At 43.3% G+C, this 21,748-nt stretch overlaps 1 protein-coding gene across 2 annotated transcripts in view; it reads right to left on the bottom strand.

The window, feature by feature from the left end:
- The window catches only part of LOC113523609 (spondin-1), a 49,019-nt gene that overhangs the window by 15,783 nt on the left and 11,488 nt on the right, over nt 1-21,748 (bottom strand). For both annotated transcript variants that reach the window (XM_052900825.1, XM_052900826.1), the window contains exons 11-12: nt 21,246-21,506; nt 19,634-19,804 (exon numbers count right to left, since the gene is read on the bottom strand). In XM_052900825.1, the coding sequence (XP_052756785.1) occupies nt 19,634-19,804; nt 21,246-21,506 (432 nt within the window). The remainder of the gene's footprint in view (nt 1-19,633; nt 19,805-21,245; nt 21,507-21,748) is intronic.

Below are 21,748 nucleotides of genomic sequence, written 5' to 3'. Positions count from 1 at the left end.
GCAGCCCGAGCGTGGTTGCTCGAGGGAGGATTCTCCAGAAACATGGCTGCTGGTACCTCCCTGGGGTACGTTATTTTTTTTAAATTCCACTGCCATGGTATTGAAAGATGGGGGGACGGAGTTGGGGGAGGATTTTAGGATAAGGAAGGGGATGGGTATAGGATGGGCCTCCGGACTCCCTCACTCACCATACGGAATGTGGTCGCACTAAAAGTGCGGCCACTTAGCGTCGGTATTCTGTGAGGGTGTGGTACTTCCCCGGTCGAGCCGGCCCATTCATGCTGCAATACCATATGGTATTACAGCGTGGCTCTACCACCTAAAAAAGTCTTATTTATTTACCGAGTCGCATGTAAATAGTAGGCATAACTATAGTATCTCCACAACACTGTCAATGGCGAGGAATTGCGGGATGACATCACAGTGAGATCACCATCACAGCGCCCGCTCGTCCGATTAGCAAGTGGAGTAGTGACGCTGGATCGAGTGTGATTACTTCACGATTACACATCCGCGTCTAGTTGAGACGTGAACACATTTTGTTTATCACTCGTATAATGTAATCCGTTAGACCTTATTTACTTATTTAGAAATAAACTTATGAAAAAGTATTAAAAAATATATTGTTACACTATATGATTATATTTTATACAAATACATATTGTTATTTACTAATATAAAATAAAATAGATAGTCAATTGATTGTTGTTGACGTTGTTATAATTCAATTAATAAATGTTAGTATATTTATTTAATAAATACAATACAATATTTTATAGTACAATGTTAATAAAATATTGTCACGTAAATACTAATTAGATTATTGGAATGTCAATTGTTTTAATTTTGAATTTAAGTATTGTAATTGATTCGATCGTGTATACGTTACATTCTTTTTTTGTATTTTTAATTGTTGGAGATGGCAGTAATGAATAGACTGACTGTCATTCATTCCTGCTTTAATTTTTGCCGAGGGAACACGTATTAAACACACGTATTCAAGATTAAAAATATCTTTTATTTCTGATAATAGCCGGTAAATAATCTTCCAGCTATTAGGTAATATCTATTCCAAAAAAACAATCACTAAAATCTATACACAATTGATAAAAATATGGCATTATACCATAGTATATACAAAGAAAAATAATAAACTTACAGACAGATTTATATCTTCCTCATTTTTTTAAATACAAAACAAAAATTCGGAAACAATAATTTCACGAGACCCGTAAAAGTCGCGTAAGACGAGTCATATATTAACATACTATTATCATAATAAAACTCTTCATAATGGGCATAAACAAAAAAACATAAATTCAGTTTAATTCCGTCTACCATCAACGCGCTACAATAAATCGTTTGAATGATGTAACTGGAAAAAAAGTAGTGGCAGATGAACAATATAATGGTGGAGTTACGAGTATATCAACAAAAATTAAAAGCAATATAGAAATAAAACAGTTGTGAATAATAATTATTCAGCAATCAGAGATCCGTGTGCGGAATGTAGGTACCTGGCCACGCGCCTCTGTAGGGTCGTCGATCCAATATGCACAGATAAATCGAATACATTAACTTTTTAACAGCTGATTTCCTCTTTCCTTACTTAAGTAACATTTTTACGCATAAGAACTACGATGTTATTGTTATAGAACTCACAACGAGTTTAAGAATAATAACATTGAAGAAACATGAAAAAATATCGTTAAAAATGGCGACTAGCGACCTCATTGCTAATAATATATCCTGTCAGGTCGATTTCCACGTGGTTCCCACTGGAAACCATCGTTAACACGGTGAACCAACTGAGCAGCTTTCATCCTCACCTATCATTCCTCAGGGGTTCCCTGCCAGCGTATAATGATAGTACAAGCGTAGTTATTTTATTATCTTAAAGAAAAAAGTATCATGGTAGTGACAACCCTAGATGAGTGGCGGACGTCGCGTGGTCGTTACGTTGGCGCGACGCCAGCGGGCGCGGGCAAGCGACGGGACGAACGGCACCTTGCTGATGGATTCGTAACGTCTCAGCGGGAACCGGGTGCGCCTGTCGACCGGTGATTCGCAGTCGTGTGATGCCATCAGCAATATATCAAAGCATGACTGGCATCACTATCCAATCTACGCCGGATGCATGTAGCAATCAAATTACGAGCTTGCTATTTCTGCATATATAGAGGCAAGCAGCGTGATTTTTTTATACAACTTAGAATGGCAAACAAGCTGACGGTCCACCTGATGGAAAGTGGTAACCGTCGCCTATAGACATGAGCAGTACCATGGACATAACAGAGTATACTGTTTCGCCCATGATACCCCCATGCGTTGCCATTCCTGAGAACTCAGGTGTTATTCCTCTGTACCCAGTAAATTCACGCCATATCCCACCCTTCAAACCGAAACACAGACATGCAAACACAGCTGCATCACGGTTGAAACACAAATGGGACAGAGGTACCCAAGCAATCAACTTTTGTATAGTCTCCCTCTGGTAATACGTATAATAATGATGATAATACGTTGCCATTCTTGAGGACATTGTTACCATTCACCGTGTGATCCCGGTTCCTATTCTATTATAGGCCACCCCTTCCTTTCCTGTGAATGTCATAAGAAGCGACTAAGGGAGAGCAAGGAATGGGCAGCATCGTTCTTAAAACATCTCAAAAGCCTAATGTTAATTTTAATGAAAATTAATTGATAACCCTGTCTGCACTATGGGTATACACTACTTTTACTTCCTTGAGTACTTCAAAACAAGAAGATATAAAGATAAAAAATATAAGTATATATGTAGCATTGTTTTATTATCTAATTGTAAAATGAAATAAAAAAAAGTTAATCAATTTCTGACGCCTTTTTTTTTTAATGGGTGAAAATGGTATGCTAACCCCGCCTGCGCTAACGGGATACGCTGGCGGAGCACCAGTGAAGTGTGATAGATGACAATGAAAACAGGCCAGTTAGCCTATCATGATGAATTCATCAGGAATTAACCATGACAGTTTCCAGGGAGAACCGCGAGGAGGTCGACCTGGTTAGGTATATTGCTAGCAATAGGATTCTCAGTCTCCATTACTAACAATCCCTTTCCCCCTATTTGACGCCTTAGGTACCAAATTAAAAGCTTATGAGCAATTACCCGTATAGTACCTGATCGTGGGGAGAAAGGAATTGTTAGTAATGGAGAGGTTAGTCCCCATTGCTACCATCATACTGCTCGTCACCGACAGGGAGTTCATCTGGTTGATTGGGTGATTAGGAACTTCAAAACTGTTGATTTTTTTTATTAAAGCGAATGATATACGCTCACGGGGGCACCAGTGAAGATAGATTAGAATGAAAACAGGCCAATTAGTCCATCATGATGAATTCATCAGGAATTAACCATGATAGTTTCCAAGGGGGACCGCGTGGAGGTCGACCTATTTGGGTGTATTGCTAGCAATGAGATTCTTAGTCTCCATTACTAACAATTCCTTTCGATTAGACAGCTCGATAGGTCATATATCTTTGTTAGAGAACGCATATTTCGCTCATTATTGACACAGAATTGTGTTAGGTATAATCATAATACTTCAATGTTAACAAAACATTGAACAAGTGAGTAGCTGGTCAAATTGACGAGATGTCGTAACCCGGATGACGTCACCGCAAGCCCCTCAAGTGCAGTGACGTCAGCGCCGCTACCCCTGCCGACATAAATTCCAGCAAAGTGGTATTTTGCGCGGAACTCCCTGTCATGTTGAGTGCATGATCCGCTCCGTACATATAGCTACTGTACTATGCAATATACTCGAACAAATGTACAGACACAGATACAGATGTTTCTATATCTCCCATATGCCATGCAGGATAGATGCGGCATAGTATTATTTGCAGACGATACTTCATTGATTTTTAAAGTTAATAGAATGACTAATAATTATGATGATGTAAATAGTGCTTTGCGGCGTCTCCTGCACTGGTTTACAACTAACAATCTTATGTTAAACGCTAAAAAAACAAAATGTGTTAATTTCTCTCTGTCTAAAAGTTTTAATACTAATTGCAATATTAAATTAAATGACGAATCTCTCGAATTTATAGAATCTACTGTCTTTCTAGGAATCACACTAGATAATAAAACACAATATGGTGCACAAATTCAAAGCCTTGCAGCGAAACTAAGTTCAGCAGCTTTTGCCGTGCGTAAGGTTAGACAGTACACTGATACTGATACTGCTAGATTAGTCTATTTTAGTTATTTTCATAGTTTACTCTCTTATGGAATATTACTATGGGGAAAAGCGGCAGATATTAAGAATATATTCATATTACAAAAACGTGCCGTTCGAGCGATCTACTGTATGAAGAGTCGTGACTCATTAAGAGAGAAATTCAAAGAGGCAAATATTCTCACCGTTGCTTTTCAATTTATATATTCAAATATCCTATATGTTCATAAAAATCTTGACTTATTTCCAAAAAACAGCAATATTCATAATATTAATACTAGATTTAAAGACAAACTTGCTGTCCCCAAGTATCGTTTAGAAAAAGTTAATAGGTCTTTTATGGGAATAGGTATAAAAATTTACAATAAGATACCAAAGGATATGTTGGAATTACCCTTAAATAAATTCAAAACATCTGTTAAATCATATTTACTGAGCAAAGCCTATTACTCACTAAACGATTACTTGAATGACGAGTGTGCATGGCAATAGTTGTTCATGCACTGAATTTTCATTTAATGTTAGACATAGACACCTATATAAATATACATTGTAAATAAACTGGCTTTAAAAAAAAAAGTAATTCAATTGAGTTTCTTGCCAGTTCTTCTCAATTGGATCTATATACCGAACTGGACGGTAGGGAAAAAAATAAAATTATAATGTAAAAATTTGACGTTCATAAGCGGCTAAAATGTCCTACATGAATAAATGATTTTTGAATTTTGAATTTTTTGAATTTTATATTGTAGTAAAACGTCTAAACATCTATTGAGCACCTGTCAATCGCAAGCATTTTTGTGGTAAGAGAGCAAAAGATTCAAGCTTTCTGTATTTGTATTTTTTGCTACTGTTTCCATAACTAATCAGTTTCAATGTCTATAGATAAGTATAACGGGATTTTTATGAATTTACAATGTTTGTCGTTTCCGACAATTGTTTTATTTGGCTCCGAGCTGCGGTCGCAATGCAAGGCGAGATGCTGCGACGCAAAGTGCCGTACGCTCCCTGAAGAAGATTTCCAAATGAAGTCGAAACAATTGTTGGTAACGATAGTACATATAAGGTTTGCGCGGATTCTGGCTCACTTGGCGGCTGGCTCCCAAAAAAGCTCATTCGACAAAACTTGTTCCTAGTTGGTTAAGTTAATCTTCAACTTTTATATGTGCATCATGTTGCGGCTTAGGCTTGGCCTTCGGCCACCCAGCCGAACCTTAACCTACTGTCACTTTGTGTGGGTACTTCATAAGACTCGTTTGCATCTTGCAGATGTTTTCAGATAGTGTTTTACATTAAATATGCTTACAACCACTTTATCTCTAAAAACCAAAAAAATGGCATCCAATATTTATAAATAAGAATGCGACATTACAGAGATTTTTTCTACCCGAATCGTTGGAATTTCTAACGACTAATATCATTCCAAAAAAAGGTATATGTCAATAAGAAATGTTAAATTTCACATAAAAATAAAAACCGACCATATTCGTGTCTAGTGTCTGAGTGTCCAGTGACTGAGTGTCTAGTGTCCGAGTGTCTAGTGTCCGAGTTTCTAGTGTCCGAGTGTCTAGTGTCCGAGTGTCTGAGTGTCTAGTGTCTAGTGTCTGAGTGTCTAGTGTCCGAATGTCCAGTGTCCGAGTGTCCAGTGTCTGAGTGTCCAGTGTCTGAGTGTCCAGTGTCTGAGTGTCCAGTGTCCGAGTGTCCAGTGTCTGAGTGTCCAGTGTCTGAGTGTCCAGTGTCTGAGTGTCCAGTGTCTGAGTGTCCAATGTCCGAGTGTCTAGTGTTTGAGTGTCTAGTGTCCAGTGTCTGAGTGTCCGAGTGTCCCGTGTCCGAGTATCCAGTGTCCGAGTGTCCAGTGTCGGAGTGTCTAGTGTCCAGTGTCGGAGTGTCTAGTGACTGAGTGTCTAGTGTCCGAGTGTCTAGTATCCGAGTGTCTAGTGTCTGAGTGTATAGTGTCCGAGTGTCCAGTGTCGGTGTGTCCAGTGTCTGAGTGTCCAGTGTCTGAGTGTCCAGTGTCTGAGTGTCTAGTGTCCGAGTGTATAGTGTCTGAGTGTCTAGTGTCCAGTGTCGGAGTGTCTAGTCTTCGAGTGTCTAGTGTCCGAGTGTCTAGTGTCTGAGTGTCTAGTGTCCAGTGTCTGAGTGTCCAGTGTCTGAGTGTCCAGTGTCTGAGTGTCCAGTGTCTGAGTGTCCAGTGTCTGAGTGTCCAGTGTCGGAGTGTCTAGTCTCCGAGTGTCTAGTGTCCGAGTGTCTAGTGTCTGAGTGTCTAGTGTCCAGTGTCTGAGTGTCCAGTGTCTGAGTGTCCAGTGTCTGAGTGTCCAGTGTCTGAGTGTCTAGTGTCCGAGTGTATAGTGTCTGAGTGTCTAGTGTCTGAGTGTCTGAGTGTCTAGTGTCCAGTGTCGGAGTGTCTAGTGACTGAGTGTCTAGTCTCCGAGTGTCTAGTGTCCGAGTGTCCAGTGTCGGAGTGTCTAGTGTCCAGTGTCGGAGTGTCTAGTAACTGAGTGTCTAGTGTCCGAGTGTCTAGTATCCGAGTGTCTAGTGTCTGAGTGTATAGTGTCCGAGTGTCCAGTGTCGGTGTGTCCAGTGTCTGAGTGTCCAGTGTCTGAGTGTCCAGTGTCTGAGTGTCTAGTGTCCGAGTGTATAGTGTCTGAGTGTCTAGTGTCCAGTGTCGGAGTGTCTAGTCTTCGAGTGTCTAGTGTCCGAGTGTCTAGTGTCTGAGTGTCTAGTGTCCAGTGTCTGAGTGTCCAGTGTCTGAGTGTCCAGTGTCTGAGTGTCCAGTGTCTGAGTGTCCAGTGTCTGAGTGTCCAGTGTCCGAGTGTATAGTGTCTGAGTGTCTAGTGTCTGAGTGTCTGAGTGTCTAGTGTCCAGTGTCGGAGTGTCTAGTCTCCGAGTGTCTAGTGTCCGAGTGTCTAGTGTCTGAGTGTCTAGTGTCCAGTGTCTGAGTGTCCAGTGTCTGAGTGTCCAGTGTCTGAGTGTCCAGTGTCTGAGTGTCCAGTGTCCGAGTGTCCAGTGTCCGAGTGTCTAGTGTCCGAGTGTCTAGTGTCCGAGTTTCTAGTGTCCGAGTGTCTAGTGTCCGAGTGTCTGAGTGTCTAGTGTCTAGTGTCTGAGTGTCTAGTGTCCGAGTGTCTAGTGTCCGAATGTCCAGTGTCCGAGTGTCCAGTGTCTGAGTGTCCAGTGTCTGAGTGTCCAGTGTCTGAGTGTCTAGTGTCCGAGTTTCTAGTGTCCGAGTGTCCAGTGTCCGAGTGTCCAGTGTCTGAGTGTCCAGTGTCTGAGTGTCCAGTGTCTGAGTGTCCAGTGTCTGAGTGTCCAGTGTCCGAGTGTCTAGTGTCCAGTGTCTGAGTGTCCAGTGTCTGAGTGTCCAGTGTCCGAGTGTCCCGTGTCCGAGTATCCAGTGTCCGAGTGTCCAGTGTCGGAGTGTCTAGTGTCCAGTGTCGGAGTGTCTAGTGACTGAGTGTCTAGTGTCCGAGTGTCTAGTATCCGAGTGTCTAGTGTCTGAGTGTATAGTGTCCGAGTGTCCAGTGTCGGTGTGTCCAGTGTCTGAGTGTCCAGTGTCTGAGTGTCCGGTGTCTGAGTGTCTAGTGTCCGAGTGTATAGTGTCTGAGTGTCTAGTGTCCAGTGTCGGAGTGTCTAGTCTTTGAGTGTCTAGTGTCCGAGTGTCTAGTGTCTGAGTGTCTAGTGTCCAGTGTCTGAGTGTCCAGTGTCTGAGTGTCCAGTGTCTGAGTGTCCAGTGTCTGAGTGTCCAGTGTCTGAGTGTCCAGTGTCCGAGTGTATAGTGTCTGAGTGTCTAGTGTCTGAGTGTCTGAGTGTCTACTGTCCAGTGTCTGAGTGTCCAGTGTCTGAGTGTCCAGTGTCTGAGTGTCCAGTGTCTGAGTGTCCAGTGTCTGAGTGTCCAGTGTCCGAGTGTCTAGTGTCCGAGTGTCTAGTGTCCGAGTGTCTAGTGTCTGAGTGTCTAGTGTCCGAGTGTCTAGTGTCTGAGTGTCTAGTGTCCGTGTGTCTAGTGTCCGAGTGTCTAGTGTCCGAGTGTCTAGTGTCTAAGTGTCTAGTGACCAGTGTCGGAGTGTCTAGTGACTGAGTGTCTAGTGTCTGAGTGTCTAGTGTCCGAGTGTCTAGTGTCCGAGTGTCTAGTGTCCAGTGTCTAGTGTCCGAGTGTCTAGTGTCTGAGTGTCTAGTGTCCAAATGTCTAGTGTCTGAGTGTCTAGTGTCCGAGTGTCTAGTGTCTAAGTGTCTAGTGACCAGTGTCGGAGTGTCTAGTGACTGAGTGTCTAGTGTCTGAGTGTCTAGTGTCCGAGTGTCTAGTGTCCGAGTGTCTAGTGTCCAGTGTCTAGTGTCCGAGTGTCTAGTGTCTGAGTGTCTAGTGTCCAAATGTCTAGTGTCTGAGTGTCTAGTGTCCGAGTGTCTAGTGTCCGAGTGTCTAGTGTCTAAGTGTCTGAGTGTCCGAGTGTCTAGTGTCTAAGTGTCTAGTGTCCAGTGTCGGAGTGTCTAGTGACTGAGTGTCTAGTGTCCGAGTGTCTAGTGTCCAAGTGTCTAGTGTCTAAGTGTCTGAGTGTCCGAGTGTCTAGTGTCTAGTGTCTAAGTGTCTAGTGTCCAGTGTCGGAGTGTCTAGTGACTGAGTGTCTAGTGTCCGAGTGTCTAGTGTCCGAGTGTCTAGTGTCTGTCTAGTATCCGAGTGTCTAGTGTCTGAGTGTATAGTGTCTGAGTGTCCAGTGTCGGTGTGTCCAGTGTCTGAGTGTCCAGTGTCTGAGTGTCCAGTATCTGAGTGTCCAGTGTCTGAGTGTCCAGTGTCTGAGTGTCCAGTGTCCGAGTGTCTAGTGTTTGAGTGTCTAGTGTCCAGTGTCTGAGTGTCCAGTTTCTGAGTGTCCAGTGTCCGAGTGTATAGTGTCTCAGTGTCTAGTGTCTGAGTGTCTGAGTGTCTAGTGTCCAGTGTCGGAGTGTCTAGTCTCCGAGTGTCTAGTGTCCGAGTGTCTAGTGTTTGAGTGTCTAGTGTCCAGTGTCTGAGTGTCCAGTGTCTGAGTGTCCAGTGTCTGAGTGTCCAGTGTCTGAGTGTCCAGTGTCTGAGTGTCCAGTGTCTGAGTGTCCAGTGCTCGAGTGTCTAGTGTCCGAGTGTCTAGTGTCCGAGTGTCTAGTGTCCAGTGTCGGAGTGTCTAGTCTCCGAGTGTCTAGTGTCCGAGTGTCTAGTGTCCGAGTGTCTAGTGTCCGAGTGTCTAGTGTCCAGTGTCTAGTGTCCGAGTGTCTAGTGTCTGAGTGTCTAGTGTCCAAATGTCTAGTGTCTGAGTGTCTAATGTCCGAGTGTCTAGTGTCCGAGTGTCTAGTGTCTAAGTGTCTGAGTGTCCGAGTGTCTAGTGTCCGAGTGTCTAGTGTCTAAGTGTCTAGTGTCCAGTGTCGGAGTGTCTAGTGACTGAGTATCTAGTGTCCGAGTGTCTAGTGTCCAGTGTCTAGTGTCCGAGTGTCTAGTGTCTGAGTGTCTAGTGTCCAAATGTCTAGTGTCTGAGTGTCTAATGTCCGAGTGTCTAGTGTCCGAGTGTCTAGTGTCTAAGTGTCTGAGTGTCCGAGTGTCTAGTGTCCGAGTGTCTAGTGTCTAAGTGTCTAGTGTCCAGTGTCGGAGTGTCTAGTGACTGAGTGTCTAGTGTCCGAGTGTCTAGTGTCCGAGTGTCTAGTGTCTGTCTAGTATCCGAGTGTCTAGTGTCTGAGTGCATAGTGTCTGAGTGTCCAGTGTCGGTGTGTCCAGTGTCTGAGTGTCCAGTGTCTGAGTGTCCAGTATCTGAGTGTCCAGTGTCTGAGTGTCCAGTGTCTGAGTGTCCAGTGTCCGAGTGTCTAGTGTTTGAGTGTCTAGTGTCCAGTGTCTGAGTGTCCAGTTTCTGAGTGTCCAGTGTCCGAGTGTATAGTGTCTGAGTGTCTAGTGTCTGAGTGTCTGAGTGTCTAGTGTCCAGTGTCGGAGTGTCTAGTCTCCGAGTGTCTAGTGTCCGAGTGTCTAGTGTCTGAGTGTCTAGTGTCCAGTGTCTGAGTGTCCAGTGTCTGAGTGTCCAGTGTCTGAGTGTCCAGTGTCTGAGTGTCCAGTGCTCGAGTGTCTAGTGTCCGAGTGTCTAGTGTCCGAGTGTCTAGTGTCCGAGTGTCTAGTGTCTGAGTGTCTAGTGTCCGAGTGTCTGAGTGTCTAGTGTCCGTGTGTCTAGTGTCCGAGTGTCTAGTGTCCGAGTGTCTAGTGTCTAAGTGTCTAGTGTCCAGTGTCGGAGTGTCTAGTCTCCGAGTGTCTAGTGTCCGAGTGTCTAGTGTCTGAGTGTCTAGTGTCCAGTGTCTGAGTGTCCAGTGTCTGAGTGTCCAGTGTCTGAGTGTCCAGTGTCTGAGTGTCCAGTGTCCGAGTGTATAGTGTCTGAGTGTCTAGTGTCTGAGTGTCTAGTGTCCAGTGTCGGAGTGTCTAGTCTCCGAGTGTCTAGTGTCCGAGTGTCTAGTGTCTGAGTGTATAGTGTCCAGTGTCTGAGTGTCCAGTGTCTGAGTGTCCAGTGCCTGAGTGTCCAGTGTCTGAGTGTCCAGTGTCTGAGTGTCCAGTGTCCGAGTGTCTAGTGTCCGAGTGTCTAGTGTCTGAGTGTCTAGTGTCCGAGTGTCTAGTGTCTGAGTGTCTAGTGTCCGAGTGTCTAGTGTCTGAGTGTCTAGTGTCCGTGTGTCTAGTGTCCGAGTGTCTAGTGTCCGAGTGTCTAGTGTCTAAGTGTCTAGTGTCCAGTGTCGGAGTGTCTAGTGACTGAGTGTCTAGTGTCTGAGTGTCTAGTGTCCGAGTGTCTAGTGTCCGAGTGTCTAGTGTCCAGTGTCTAGTGTCCGAGTGTCTAGTGTCTGAGTGTCTAGTGTCCAAATGTCTAGTGTCTGAGTGTCTAGTGTCCGAGTGTCTAGTGTCCGAGTGTCTAGTGTCTAAGTGTCTGAGTGTCCGAGTGTCTAGTGTCCGAGTGTCTAGTGTCTAAGTGTCTAGTGTCCAGTGTCGGAGTGTCTAGTGACTGAGTGTCTAGTGTCCGAGTGTCTAGTGTCCGAGTGTCTAGTGTCTGAGTGTCTAGTATCCGAGTGTCCAGTGTCTGAGTGTCTAGTGTCCGAGTGTCTAGTGTCCAGTGTCTAGTGTCCGAGTGTCTAGTGTCTGAGTGTCTAGTGTCTGAGTGTCTAGTGTCACAGTGTCTAGTGTCTGAGTGTCTAGTGTCTGAGTGTCCGAGTGTCTAGTGTCCGAGTGTCTAGTGTCTAAGTGTCTAGTGTCCAGTGTCGGAGTGTCTAGTGACTGAGTGTCTAGTGTCCGAGTGTCTAGTGTCCGAGTGTCTAGTGTCTGAGTGTCTAGTATCCGAGTGTCCAGTGTCTGAGTGTCCAGTTTCTGAGTGTCCAGTGTCCGAGTGTATAGTGTCTGAGTGTCTAGTGTCTGAGTGTCTGAGTGTCTGAGTGTCTAGTGTCCAGTGTCGGAGTGTCTAGTCTCCGAGTGTCTAGTGTCCGAGTGTCCAGTATCTGAGTGTCCAGTGACTGAGTGTCTAGTGTCCGAGTGTCTAGTATCCGAGTGTCTAGTGTCTAAGTGTCTAGTGTAGACACTCAGACACTGGACACTCAGACACTGGACACTAGGCACTCAGACACTAGACACTCGGACACTAGACACTCGGACACTAGACACTCGGACACTAGACACTCGAAGACTAGACACTCCGACACTGGACACTAGACACTCAGACACTATACACTCGGACACTAGACACTCAGACACTGGACACTCAGACACTGGACACTCAGACACTGGACACATCGACACTGGACACTCGGACACTATACACTCAGACACTAGACACTCGGATACTAGACATTCGGACACTAGACACTCAGTCACTCGACACTCCGACACTGGACACTAGACACTCCGACACTGGACACTCGGACACTGGATACTCGGACACGGGACACTCGGACACTGGACACTCAGACACTGGACACTCAGACACTGGACATTAGACACTCGGACACTGGACACTCAGACACTGGACACTCAGACACTGGACACTCAGACACTGGACACTCAGACACTGGACACTCGGACACTGGACACTCGGACACTAGAAACTCGGACACTAGACACTCAGACACTGGACACTCAGACACTGGACACTCAGACACTAGATACTCGGACACTGGACATTCGGACACTAGACACTCGGACACTAGACACTCAGACACTAGACACTAGACACTCAGACACTCGGACACTAGACACTCGGACACTAGAAACTCGGACACTAGACACTCGGACACTAGACACTCGGACACTGGACACTCAGACACTGGACACTCAGACACTGGTCACTCAGACACTGGACACTCAGACACTGGACACTCAGACACTGGACACTAGACACTCAGACACTAGACACTCGGACACTAGACACTCGGAGACTAGACACTCCGACACTGGACACTAGACACTCAGACACTCAGACACTAGACACTCAGACACTATACACTCGGACACTGGACACTCAGACACTGGACACTCAGACACTGGACACTCAGACACTGGACACTCAGACACTGGACACTCAGACACTGGACACTAGACACTCAGACACTAGACACTCGGACACTAGACACTCGGAGACTAGACACTCCGACACTGGACACTAGACACTTAGACACTAGACACTCGGACACTAGACACTCGGACACTAGACACACGGACACTAGACACTCAGACACTAGACACTCGGACACTAGACACTCAGACACTAGACACTCGGACACTAGACACTCAGACACTAGACACTCGGACACTAGACACTCGGACACTGGACACTCAGACACTGGACACACAGACACTGGACACTCAGACACTGGACACTCAGACACTGGACACTAGACACTCAGACACTAGACACTCGGACACTAGACACTCGAAGACTAGACACTCCGACACTGGACACTAGACACTCAGACACTATACACTCGGACACTAGACACTCAGACACTGGACACTCAGACACTGGACACTCAGACACTGGACACACCGACACTGGACACTCGGACACTATACACTCAGACACTAGACACTCGGATACTAGACACTCGGACACTAGACACTCAGTCACTAGACACTCCGACACTGGACACTAGACACTCCGACACTGGACACTCGGACACTAGACACTCGGAGATTAGACACTCAGTCACTAGACACTCGGACACTAGACACTCGGAGACTAGACACTCCGACACTGGACACTAGACACTCAGACACTCAGACACTAGACACTCAGACACTATACACTCGGACACTGGACACTCAGACACTGGACACTCAGACACTGGACACTCAGACACTGGACACTCAGACACTGGACACTCACTCAGACACTGGACACTCAGACACTGGACACTAGACACTCAGACACTAGACACTCGGACACTAGACACTCGAAGACTAGACACTCCGACACTGGACACTAGACACTCAGACACTATACACTCGGACACTAGACACTCAGACACTGGACACTAGACACTTAGACACTAGACACTCGGACACTAGACACTCGGACACTAGACACACGGACACTAGACACTCAGACACTAGACACTCGGACACTAGACACTCAGACACTAGACACTCGGACACTAGACACTCAGACAGACACTAGACACTCAGACACTAGACACTCGGACACTAGACACTCGGACACTGGACACTCAGACACTGGACACTCAGACACTGGACACTCAGACACTGGACACTCAGACACTGGACACTAGACACTCAGACACTAGACACTCGGACACTAGACACTCGAAGACTAGACACTCCGACACTGGACACTAGACACTCAGACACTATACACTCGGACACTAGACACTCAGACACTGGACACTCAGACACTGGACACTCAGACACTGGACACACCGACACTGGACACTCGGACACTATACACTCAGACACTAGACACTCGGATACTAGACACTCGGACACTAGACACTCAGTCACTAGACACTCCGACACTGGACACTAGACACTCCGACACTGGACACTCGGACACTAGACACTCGGAGATTAGACACTCAGTCACTAGACACTCGGACACTAGACACTCGGAGACTAGACACTCCGACACTGGACACTAGACACTCAGACACTCAGACACTAGACACTCAGACACTATACACTCGGACACTGGACACTCAGACACTGGACACTCAGACACTGGACACTCAGACACTGGACACTCAGACACTGGACACTCAGACACTGGACACTCAGACACTGGACACTAGACACTCAGACACTAGACACTCGGACACTAGACACTCGAAGACTAGACACTCCGACACTGGACACTAGACACTCAGACACTATACACTCGGACACTAGACACTCAGACACTGGACACTCAGACACTGGACACTCAGACACTGGACACACCGACACTGGACACTCGGACACTATACACTCAGACACTAGACACTCGGATACTAGACACTCGGACACTAGACACTCAGTCACTAGACACTCCGACACTGGACACTAGACACTCCGACACTGGACACTCGGACACTGGATACTCGGACACGGGACACTCGGACACTGGACACTCAGACACTGGACACTCAGACACTGGACACTAGACACTCAAACACTAGACACTCGGACACTGGACACTCAGACACTGGACACTCAGACACTGGACACTCAGACACTGGACACTCAGACACTGGACACTCGGACACTGGACACTCGGACACTAGAAACTCGGACACTAGACACTCAGACACTGGACACTCAGACACTGGACACTCAGACACTGGACACTCAGACACTGGACACTCAGACACTGGACACTCGGACACTGGACATTCGGACACTAGACACTCGGACACTAGACACTCAGACACTAGACACTAGACACTCAGACACTCGGACACTAGACACTCGGACACTAGAAACTCGGACACTAGACACTCGGACACTAGACACTCAGTCACTGGACACTCAGACACTAGACACGAATATGGTCGGTTTTTATTTTTATGTGAAAATTAACATTTCTTATTGACATATACCTTTTTTTGGAATGATATTAGTCGTTAGAAATTCCAACGATTCGGGTAGAAAAAATCTCTGTAATGTCGCATTCTTATTTATAACTATTGGATGCCATTTTTTTGGTTTTTAGAGATAAAGTGGTTGTAAGCATATTTAATGTAAAACACTATCTGAAAACATCTGCAAGATGCAAACGAGTCTTATGAAGTACCCACACAGAGTGACAGTAGGTTAAGGTTCGGCTGGGGTGGCCGAAGGCCAAGATTAACTTAACCAACTAGGAACAAGTTTTGTCGAATGAGCTTTTTTGGGAGGCCGCCGTCGAGTGAGCCAGAATCCAACAGAAGAAAACTTTTAAATGAAAAGAGAGAATAAAATAGAGGAATAGGGGTTTTGTACAAAAGTCGTTTGCTTGGGTATCTCTGTCCCATTACTGTTTCAACCGTAAAGCAGTTGTGTTTGCATGACTGTATTTCGGTTTGAAGGGTGGGATATGGCGTGAATTTACAGGGTACAGAGGAATAACACCTGAGTCCTCAGGAATGGCAACGCATGGGGAGTATCATGGGCGAAACGGTATACTCTGTTATGTCCATGGTACTGCTCATGTCTATAGGCGACGGTTACCACTTTCCATCAGGTGGGCCGTCAGCTTATTTGCGTTTCTAAGTTGTATAAAAAAAATTACAATTGTAGCATTTTAATACATAATTATACAAAACCCAAACAGTCCTATTCTATGCTTTCTATTACGCATCGAATCTATTATAATATAAATATTTATATAAACATGAAATCCCGCTCACACGTAATCACTGCTTTCAAAATCGATTAATCATAAATGAAATTTGTACATACATAAATTATATGTCCATCCACTCAGTATGTGATGTGATTATTATTTACTTATGGAAGTGATATTGTATGCCCCCAAGGGCGTCCTTGAGACACCATAATTGCGTAGTAGAGTGAACAGTGTAGCGGTGGTGCTACGGCGACTACGGCGGTCCGGCGGGTGGGTACTAACAACTGAACTTTACGAAGCGTAGCGGTAGGGTTTCAATAGGACAGAATAAAAATGTAAACAAATGAACAACTGACTCGACCGCTAGACAGTCTATTAATAATCCAATAGAAGCACAGATGAGAAATTTTTTGATTGAATGTTTCAATTTGTTAATAAGAGTGTTTTTGTAATAATTTCAACAAATTTTGGATAACTTTTCATTAAATTCTATTCAAACAAATAATAGTAGTTAACCAGTTCAGAGATTAACATCGTTACGATATTTTCAAGACTGTTTTCTTACATCTACTTACTTATCTTTCGATAATATCATCTCTTCAAAGATCATTGATACTCAAACAATTCCAAATTTTATACTCAAATAAAACAAACACAACTTAAAAGTGTTCCTGAATTTTTAAAAAGAAACGTCATAGTAAATGGTAAATATTCCATATCTAAAAGGTATTTTTTAATAAAGTCTATAATAATATATCGGCATATTTGACTACAAACGTCACTGAATTGTTAGAAATGAAGGCAAATGCGCTCTTTTCTACCGACTTTAGAAAGAAATAGATTCTCAAATCAGTTATTTATTTTTTCAACGCCACTTCCTACCCCCTAATCGAGTGTCTAAGTTTTTTGTATATCAATAAATAAAACGGAAAATAAATTTTAATCTAAAAATACATAATTAAATAAGAAATAAATAAATCAGTATGTCGTTGCACTAAAATTGCCTTGAAAATATTGTTTCCATCAATATGACCGCATTATTGTATTTACATGTGTGTATTTGCTGCAAATAACGATAATGTAAAGAAGTATGTATCATATTTTAAACAACTTGCCGCTGGTCCCGTGATCCTGATGGGCAAACATTGGACAAGATAAGGCAAGCTATTGCAAACGTATTCTGATAGCAAACTCACCCACGGGATCAATAGAAGATTTCAGATATAGAAGAATAGTAGAATTTAGTAAATATTTTAATATATTGATACAATTATTGCACAATATTTTAAACTAGTTCTAAATAGTCATCGATTATGACATTGTCTATTTAAATAATAAAGGAAAAATTGTATTTCACAAAGAAAAACTAATTTAAAATGTGGTAAAACCAATTATTTTTATTTCGAAACCAAACCACTAAACCAATTTCATTAAAATGTCTATGGTACTGAACTGAAAGTAAATCCTTTCAGATAAAAACAATACCATATCGGTTTGTAAACGACAAAGTTCTTAGGTGACAAACATAAGTCAAATGCAAGCGAATTAAGACGATTTTCCTTTCTTCGAAATTGGTTTAAAATACACGTGTAAATTGATATTTCTTTTAACCGCGCCTGCCACTGTTTATCCTAACAACTCGACGGCGTCCATCTCGTATTGTCCGGGCGTCATTACAACTTAACAACACTTACATTGTGTTCGATTTACATGGGCTATTAGCACACGTGGAGTGACCGTAAACACTCCGACTGCGACCAAACATCGCATTTACATAACGTATTATTATAGTGTAAAACAAAAGAAAAGTGAACGTTCTCGCTTTATGAGCGTACAGGTAATCCTACTGCGCATCTTATCTACGTATTATAAAACGAAGTCGATTCCCGCCGTCTGTACGCTTAGATCTTTTAAACTGTACAATGGATTTTAGTTAGGTTTTCATCAATAGATAGAATGATTCAATAGGAAGGTTTATACGTATAATATAGTATAGTTTTGTGTTAATTTGTTGACATATATAACGATAAATTTTTAATTAAAAACTAAACTACTAAACCATTATTTTAATGTAATAACTATAAATTTAAGTTATGTGTAATTAATAAACTGAGTTGTGATCATTTTGTGTTACTATGGCACACGCATGAAGGAACGGAAAGAAAGGAAATTGTTAGTTTATATATTTTGTTTCTTTTTTTTTTGTTTTGTGCTTTTTATTTTCATTCTTTTATCTCTTTTGCTGTGTACTATGTGTATGTTTTATTGTAATTTGTGTGCTGTAAGTAATGTAAATAAATTATCTATCTATCTATCTAATTAGATCGAGGAAGGGGAAGATCAACTAGTATCGGGATCAAATTGTGATCCCATGTGCTTATAAAACTTTTAACAATAAAATTGCTAAACCGATTTTGAAAAAATTTCTATGGGACTAATCTGTAAGTACATCATATCAGACAAAAAAAATAGAATTTTTCAAATCGGTTTACATCTGACAGAGTTATCCAGAGTTATTGTACCTACTATGACATTCAAATACAAATAATTAATGTTTATGAATTAATAAAATTAAAACAAAATATCAGATAACTAACATAAAAAAACAACCGAATCGAGACTTCACCGTTTTTTAAGTCGACAAGGGTCATGAATACTCGCCGTTAGCCGCACTATGCAGCCTCGCTGAGTGCCTTTTCACGCTACGTTTGGAGGATCCGATGCTATAGGATGAAGTTCAACGTGTCACGGGTGAGGCCATCCCACAATGTGACGGTACGGTTCACCTTTCAAGTCCACACATTGTACCATATTTTCTTACTCAGTAAAGTTATTTAAATTAATCTAAGTAACATCTATCAGGGAGAGAAATCAATGAACGAACGAACTCTAAATAAAATAAATTGGTGAATTCGTTGTATTCTGTAATCAGATTATAATGATAATGATTTTTCTGGGCCCTTAATCTATATATTAATACGTGAGGCAAAAACTTTATACCCCTATTTACGAAAATTGTGTGGACAAAGGAGTATGAAATTTGGCACACTTATAGTTTATACAGAGGAGTGTAGAATGATTCTTTTAAAATTGTACATAAAAATACATTAAATCAATAAAAAAAAACATTACACACACTACCATGTATTTAACAGTTTAACACACACACGCATACATTTTTTTTATACAACTTAGAATGGCAAACAAGCTGACGGCCCACCTGATGGAAAGTGGTAACCGTCGCCTATAGACATGAACAGTACCATGGACATAACAAAGTATACTGTTTCGCCCATGATATCCCCCATGCGTTATGCATATGCCATTCTTGAGGATTCCTCTGTACCCAGTAAATTCACGCCATATCCCACCCTTCAAACCGAAACACAGCCATGCAAACACAACTGCTTCACGGTTGAAACACGAATGGAACAGAGGTACCCAAGCAATCGACTTTTGTACAAAGTCTCCCTCTGGTATAATATACTCTTTTGTCTATCGTTAAAGTCTGTGGTCAAATTGAGAATAGATTAATATTGGTCTGTCTTTAATATTATTTGTCTATAGTCTCACTGAATGTCAAACGTAACCATAAGGGGTTTATAAAACTAGTTTAATTAAATAAGTGTTAGTACAGACCCAGTATGACGCTGCACGTGGCGAGGCACTCTTCCTGCGTGAGAAAGTTGTTCCGGTTGCCGCGGCAGCCGCCGTAGTTGAAGGGCACGCACATGCCCTTGGCGGCCGCGAACGCCCACCGCTGGTACATGCCGCGGCACGGGCCCTGCGACGGCTCCTCCATGCAGATGCCTGCATAGACGTGGCCTTGTTTAAAATTATCTTCCAGGGAGAGAGGGGGGACGGAGGCAAGCCCCAAATTAGCGTATATGTGCTCTTTAATATGTCTTTGCTTATAGCTGAGAGCAATTCTGCAATAGGCATAGCTGTGATTCAGTTTAAAAGGCAGGAGTGCTGTGATATTACATAGTACGAGTCATATTGTATTGTAGCACCCGTTAATTGTCCACTCAACATAGCCTCCTCCATTAGAGGGGTTTTGCCAATAGTTGCCATGCTTAGCAGGCGGGTTGGCTACTGCAGTTTGGCTTTTGGAGATGTTTTAAGAGGGATACTGCTGCCCATCCCTCGCCCTACCTTAGTCGCCTTTTACGATGCCCACGGAAATGGAAGGAGTGGCCTGTTGTACATGGCTAAAATTTTGTAATACGAGAATTTCAATGACTGGATAATATTGTAACAGATCCTTAGACTATTTCTAAAGTAAAACAAAAGTGTTGTCCTCCTCTCTCGTACTTGCTGTGTCCAGGGTCCATAATTGAAGTAAAAATGTTATCTACTAATTATATTATGAAATGCAATAAGAAATAAATAAATAAATAATTTCGAGTACAGCTAATTACATAATACATGAAGTTATCTGATGCTTTTGTATGTAGAGCTGATGATGAGGTAAACGGCTTGCTTACGCGGCAGTCGTTGAGGTGGCGAGTGACCATTGTAACGCTGTCCATACAACGTGCCTATTATCTAAACGATCTCGTTAACATTAGCTACAATGGATGCAGCACTAAACGCTTGTGGCTTTGTCAGCTGTACGTTTATGGACATAAAAATGATCGCAGGCATTGAACGTTAAATATCTATTAACGTAATAACTATGGAATCGTCCGAGCACTGTAACATAGGTTGTACTTCGTTTAAACATTAGCTATTAAGGTAACTTCTGTAAATTTGAAATAATGAAATCGTCAAACTTGAGAGTAGACAAAGAATTTCGCTTTTGTTTTGGAAGAGTCACCACGTACGTATGTGTGAGTAACAGTTTGTATAAACATCTTATACATTCAAAAATACCACACTTACCCACACAACTTAATAATACAAGTACGTATGTATATTTGTATTATTAAGTTGGTTACGCATACATTCTAGCCTGATATACATGCTGTTTTATTTCTAAAACCCTTACCAAGTATTAATGTAACGCTTTCGTGACAAAAAAATATTCAAGTACGTATCATTGTACTATAAATTTGATTGGAGCACGACAGTTACCAATTTCCACCAAGTGGACTGTTAGCTTGATTGCCATTCTAAGATGCATAAAAAAAAGGTACATAATATTGACTCGTATGAATTCTCTTAATATACGTGAATACAATAAAAGGTTACAATGAATCCTTAATGTTTATGACGTGGGGTAGCATATGGTTCGTGTCGCGGTACTCACGCTTGGCGGTGGGCATGTCGAGGTGGCAGTCGTCCCGCTCGGAGCAGGGCCGCTGCTGCAGCAGCTCGACGCGCGCCGAGCAGGCGAGCTGCTGCGCGGCCGGCACCAGCAGCAGCCGCGTGCGGAACCGCACGCCGCGCCCGCACGACGCCGAGCACGGCGACCACGCCGCCCACGGGGACGTCGGGCACGCGGGGTCCGCCGCCTCCGCCTCCGCCTCCTGCTCGGGGCACGCTGGCTCCATGCACTTGCGGTTCTCCTCTGTACACGACTCCAATGTTAATAATTGAGGCCAGTAAATGCGTTGCGTTCGGTTTACAAACGGTCACATTCGCGTCACAGAGAAGGGGCGATGTCAACTCTCAGAGGACAAGAAACTGGCCATGTTTCATGAAGCGCACTATTACTTGTAGTGTGCTTGTACCCCTTGTACTTGTTTAATCACCGCATAGTGACATTACCACAAACAAAAAATATATCTTCCATCAATCAAATAACATATT

The sequence above is a fragment of the Galleria mellonella genome, unplaced genomic scaffold, assembly GCF_026898425.1.
Source record: "Galleria mellonella isolate WM207_F2 unplaced genomic scaffold, CSIRO_AGI_GalMel_v1 utg714, whole genome shotgun sequence".
NCBI classification, from domain to species: Eukaryota; Metazoa; Arthropoda; class Insecta; order Lepidoptera; family Pyralidae; genus Galleria; species Galleria mellonella.
This window is presented reverse-complemented; position numbering and strand designations above follow the sequence as displayed.